The following is a 6,095-nucleotide window of genomic DNA, read 5'->3' on the forward strand; positions in this document are numbered from 1 at the left end:
TCCGGTAGGCGGTGCAGTTGTAAGGCTCACTTCGAACACTAGGGGGCATCAGGTGACCGTACAAAATGCCACACAGATTCTAAAAGCATCTGAATCTCTGATGAGTGAATTTTCGAGAAGACATTTTTGGGTCAAATGTCCTCTTATGTTGTCGAAACAAATGACAGTTGTATCTGTGATGCTGCTTGAAAAGTGCACCAACCAGAAAACCTAAAAATTGATCTTAAATTCAAAGGTGAAAAAAAAACATAAACTTGTATTTAATCTGGCCTTGTGTTGCTATTTTTGGAGAAACATCCCCTTAAGCGTACTATAGTGGACGGATGGATCATTTAGTACACACAGCTAAAACAAACTCTGAAACTCTTCAGACATTAGCTGCAATGCCTAATGGGTCTAAGCTTAATGTTCGTCTGCTGGTAGTCCTGAAAAAGGCTTAGAGCTTCTATATTAATCTACAGAACATAAAAGAATATAGGCTAAGCCATGAAATCAATAATGTGGGTGTCACGAGGAGCCAGGAATACAAACCCGATGGTATGTTCTTTGCTGTAAAATGAATCACACTGTGTAGGCCACATTTGTCTGCTTGTTCATTAAATGCTTTATTGGATGTTATTGGACCCCCTGGGTTTTGTTCAAAGTCAAGTCTGAAAGTTAACATGTGTAACTTTGTTTAATCTCACCTTTGTATTTTGAAAAACACTTTGATTGCTTCTATTTTCCCTCTGTCTCCCCATCTATAGATGGATTTTCCAGCTGTCAAGTTCAGGGAACAGAAGTTTATTTTTCCTGTATTACCCTAAGTATGCAGGGTATATGCACCACAGTACATGGACCAAGTACTATCCCCATAAGTTCTGAGTAGTCTACATATGGTGTCAGTGTTCAATACATTTTGTAATATGCCACAATTGAAATGTCTCAAAATGACATTGAGGCATGAAACATAATTTCTCCTGAATGTCAAATGAACTCTGGGAACTTTGTGTACAGTAGGGGCTCAATATGTGTGCCCAGACCCCCTATCATTTCAACAGTGTTCATGTTTCCCTTATGAAAAGAAAACCAGCAAAGGACACTTTATCAGCTAAGTGTAATGAATATAGAACACCATGTTATGACTTCCTCCAAAGCCTTTTTTTAAACATATCCTCAAAGCAGCTGCCCTCATTCTGTGATGAAGATATAAAGAACCTGTTGCCCTCACTTCACACAGTTCAGTGGTTTTCAATCCCATTCCTTTGATCAGATTCCATCTGATCAGGAACAGCTGGTTGCCAGGTGAACACAATTAACTTCCTGGTTGGATAGACAATCAGCGGTAGCCTCCTCTGGATTCCTTGGATAAGGATTGAACATTACCCTGCTAGAACACTGTAATTAATCCAAAAACGCAGAATTTGGATTAATTAGGGGAAAAATCATCCAAATGTTTTTGAACAGGCATCAAATAGAAAAACAAGTGCAAAAAATTTAACTTGTTCTCACAGTCACAGTATTCACCATCTTACTTTCAGTAAGTATGAACACATTAATAGCCTCACATGGGCAAATGTATGCAGTGGAGTGCATAATTCATTGGACACTACTTACCAACAAGAGCTCAGCATTTACAGAGAACACATTATACATTGTACCAAGTTATTAAACACCTTAGTAAACATCTTCAACACATATTTGAATAAGTTCGACAAATGTATTTTCACCAGTACTGTCACAAAGGAAAGAAGAACCTTACATAAAGCGATTTACATGCAAAGCCTTGAGCCGTCTCCAGTGGCATAGATACTCAAGATCAGGCCATTCAAGTCAAAAGGCTACTTTTGAACCACATGCACCACAAACCAGAGGTGCGTTCAATGTGTTCAGTTATACTCTACAGGGTTTTTAAATTCTGTTATCTCATACAGCAGTGGGAGGCTGCCCACCATTACGACCATTCAGAGACAGCCCTCTTATGGAGCGCGTCCTGAACGAGCCCTCTGGGTGGAAAGACTCTGGCTTATCCTCGCAACGGAAGACCATAAGGAAGCCATTCCGGTAGTTTTTATTCATCCACCCATACAGCAGAGGGTTGATAAAAGTCGAACACATAGCCACAATATGGAACACTGTGTATATAAGTTTGTATTCGTTAAACCTGAGCACCAGGTCCAGATCACTGGCAAGCTGAAACACGTGGAACGGCAGCCAGCAGATTGCAAACACCACCACCACCAGCGCCAACATCTTGGTGGTGTTTTTGCGGCGGTTGATGCTGTCGTTTCTGCTGGATGGACTGACGTGATTCTTCAGTTTGACCAAGATGCAGATGTAGGCATAGCTAATGATGGCTAGAGGAATGATATACTGTAGGAGCAGCATTGAGAGGCTGTAGATGAGTCCACCCCTGCTGATCCCGTGGGGCCACTTCTCAGAGCAGACAGCCATTCGCAGGTTGATGGGAGGTATCTCTTCATTGCGGTGCTCTCTGAAGATGGCCAGGGGTGCTGCCAAGACTGCAGACATAGTCCAGGTTAATGCCATGATGAGGAAGCTGGAGTGCCATGTGAGGCGCCGACCAAGGTGGAAGACGATGCAGCGGTAGCGCTCCAGAGCGATGACAGTCATGGTAAAGACGGATACTTGCACACTCAGGGCCTGGGCAAAGGGCAGCATGTGGCACAACACAGCCCCAAACTTCCACTCGTCTAACAGAGTGTTGACCAGAGTGAAGGGCAAGCAGAGAGTGTTCACCAGGAGGTCTGCCAGGGCCAGGTTAGCTATGAAGAAGTTTGTCACTGTTCTCATGTTCCTGTAGCGAATAATCATGTAGATGACGAGAGCATTCCCCAGCAGCCCCAGCAGAATAATTAGAGAGTAAGCTGTTATCAGGGTGATCTGGACTCCAAGGTGCTTGGTGATGTCAGTGCGGAAACCAGGTGGGTGTAAACCCATGCTGTCGTTTAATAGATTCGAGGTATCGGTTTCACCAGCCTCCCCTTCCTCTGTGCTGTTGGATGTGTCTGGTGGGCTCATTTTATCGGGAGATGCCAGATCAAGGCTGTGCCAACACCTGAGGAGAGAGAGAACGCATAAAATAAAATCATTGTTTCAGACAGGCCAGGCAGAATATTATTCATACAAGCTATGAAAAGAAAATGACAAGGATAGTCATTGTGAAAACACTCGAGCTTCAGGAGTGTATTTATTTCCACCTTTTCTCTCCAATTTGGAATTTACAACACCCCTGACCTGCATTTCTTGTCACTGCCTACTCAACTGTGGGATACAAATGATGTCAACAGTCACTTGTCTTAACCAGAAGGGTAAAACACGTGCTTGTCTACCAACCGACATCTAAATATGTATCCAAACCAACCAGTACAAGTTATTGGTGCAATCAAGAGGGCGTGATCCCTCACTAGCTCCCCATCATCAAAGATTGTGTTTGCACACTTCCCTAACTTAGCCAAAGGTACTATTGATGGGAACTTGAACCCGTGGGTCTCTCTGGTGGTTGAGCAATCTGCTCAGAGTGTTAATTTAGTGTAATTTAGTGACCTTCCCTTTTATTCTGAACAATCCTTTGTCACTCTGTAGACTGTAGACATTCACGGCAACATGCTTAATTAGACAAGGAGGCATTATTAGCATTGTACAAAAAAAAACAATGTTGTTTATTTTCAGGGTCTTTTTTTTTTTTACCATCCCAGTACTGAATGAACTGCAAGAGTTTTGATTAAATGCAACTTCTGATGAAATCTGACTAAACAGAACTGATAGACAACAATTTCATTATTCTTCTCCTATCACCTGAAAAGGGTGCTTTGCATTGTAAAGGTCATGCTGTTATTAAAGCCATCTAGTATTAAACTTGAGAGAAATGAGACAGTATAATTTAGAAGATAAGAGAGTTCTCTAATGCAGGCAGCCTAATTATTAGAACAATTGCCCAAGATTGCATTGAGGAAGGGGATGTTCTGAAAAACTAAGAAAATTAAATATGCATTTCACTAGGATGATAATCAATAGAAGATTAGCTCTCTTTTTACACACTTGTTCCAAACCCTCCCACAAAAAAGAAAGAAAAAAAAAACAGACTTTATTTCCTACTTGGATATTCATATTGAAAACTGCATTGCCTGTGGCCTAGGTTTAAGTATTCATCTGGTTACAGCATGCAGTGTTTCCAAGGAACACCTGTGCCATTATAAAGGCTAAAGGAAAATGACGGAGGAAGCAATGATCAGGAGGAGTCAGCCGGTTCAAAGCTACATCATTAGAGCTGCAGTCTGCTCTCATACACAGTCTGTATTTCATAAAGGAAATATTGTGTTGTAAGCCTAATTTCTGACAGAGAGACTGGTGCTGGCCCATCTTACACAGAAAAGCCTGTTTTTTCAGTATACTTTCTGTAGTTCATTATCTTGTCATTTCTGTGACAAGGGTTGAGAGCTCTTGTTGAATACAGAGAGAACATTTTGGCATGGCATGTATAAAAACTACCATTGATGTTGACTCTAAAGTATCTGAATCCTCAAGAAGCATATGATTGCTAATTACAATAAGTGACATTAGACTCAGCAAGTGGCTTTCAACAAATCCGGACTACTCTGAAGTCAAAAGATTTCAATGCACAGTAAGAAAAAAACTGGACTCTTTTAGAGATTTTTTTGTGTGTGTGCCAACAGGCCTGGACTGCATTTTAGTGGCTACCACTCGATTCCTAACGTTTTCTTTATGAATCTACTGAGACAAACGTGAACATTTGAGTGAGAGGTCATCTCTTTGGTGACAGACACTCTTTTGTTGCTCTGGGTCTAATCCTGTTAACTGTTTCTTAACAAGCCATTGAACAGACTGTAGTTTACTGACAAAATTGCTTTTCCATTATTTAATTAACAATTTAAGTTATCAATACACAAAAAATATGGAGTGGAGGATGTAATGATACCGTCCTCTTTGCAGCTGAAAGGTCTAGACAACAAGTGTGTATATGCAGTGTGCATTTCCCTAAGCATTCTAAAAGGCTTTGGGCTCCTAAGATTTAAGTAGCTACACACAATACAAAATGTTCAAGTGTCAGGCCAACAAGGATACACAAAACAGCACACACACCAGGAGCCCTGAAAAGACTTGTAGGATAACTCAGGACCCCTGAAAGCCTGTGTTCCAATGCCAAAAAAAAAAAAAAAAAAGCCCAAAATGCATGTACAGCCTGCCTGCACCCTCTTGTCAACAGAACACACAGCCACCACACAGGGGCACGCGGTAGGGATTTGTCAGGCGGGCTGCAGGCGACATGTGCACTTTACAAAGCATCAGTAATTTCTCAAAGCACCATTACCCATTCATTATCAGCGGTGTCAATCCTCAACTTGAGGCGAGCTTGTGCCTCTGAGGAATCTGTTACCGTACACCTGCTGGAGCAGAAAGCCACAGCAGAACCGGATCCTAATGAACCCTACGCACTGCCACCAAATTATGATGAGATACTTCACTCCCAATCAAGTATGCATTGATGCTTCGTTCGTGCGTAATTTGTCGCCATTTGTTTAACTTACTGAATGGTGCGCATTCAAATATCTCCAAGTGAGCTCTCACGGCTCATTCGAGCGACTAGACAGGTGCACATATAACACAAATAGTCTCCTGAGGTACGCAATTTGGACACTTGTTCGTCCTCCTTTTCAAATGTTCCTCTTATATCCAAATTACGCACATGTAGTAGTTTCAGCAGAGGTTACGCAGTCACGAAAGACCAGAGAAATTAATAGCTTGCGCCTCAGGTACACCTAAACTAATCCGTTTAAAGTCTAAATGAGCCCTATCTTCATATTAATGGACTCACCTTTCCCCCTATATCTCCTTTTGTAAGCGGGTCTTCACTCGAGAGTGGCGTGAAACAAGGGGGAAAATCCCGAAGCTCCTCCCAAGCTGTGGCGTCTGGTGCGCATCTTGTGGACTCGACTGTGCGTTCTTGAGGCAGGTCTACAGGATTCGGCGTGTGCGTCCACATCAGCGCCAGGGACAGTCACTGGGAGATCTGCGCAGGGATTTGCGCTCTGTGGATCTCACTCGAAAGGGAGGCGTTTATGTTATTTCATTCC

The 6,095-nt window shown here is 42.2% G+C and overlaps 1 protein-coding gene across 1 annotated transcript; it reads right to left on the reverse strand.

Annotated features, from left to right (window-relative positions):
* Nucleotides 1–580: 580 nt before the first annotated feature.
* On the reverse strand, nucleotides 581–6,095 carry npy7r (neuropeptide Y receptor Y7). Its single transcript, XM_018675617.2, has 2 exons — nucleotides 5,837–6,095; nucleotides 581–3,058 (listed from the first exon to the last, which is right to left on the reverse strand). Exon 2 carries the CDS (start codon nucleotides 3,019–3,021, stop codon nucleotides 1,906–1,908), a length of 1,116 nt encoding a protein of 371 aa, XP_018531133.1. The 5' UTR covers nucleotides 3,022–3,058; nucleotides 5,837–6,095; the 3' UTR covers nucleotides 581–1,905.

Source organism: Lates calcarifer, linkage group LG8 (genome assembly GCF_001640805.2).
Source record: "Lates calcarifer isolate ASB-BC8 linkage group LG8, TLL_Latcal_v3, whole genome shotgun sequence".
In the NCBI taxonomy this organism is placed as follows: domain Eukaryota; kingdom Metazoa; phylum Chordata; class Actinopteri; family Centropomidae; genus Lates; species Lates calcarifer.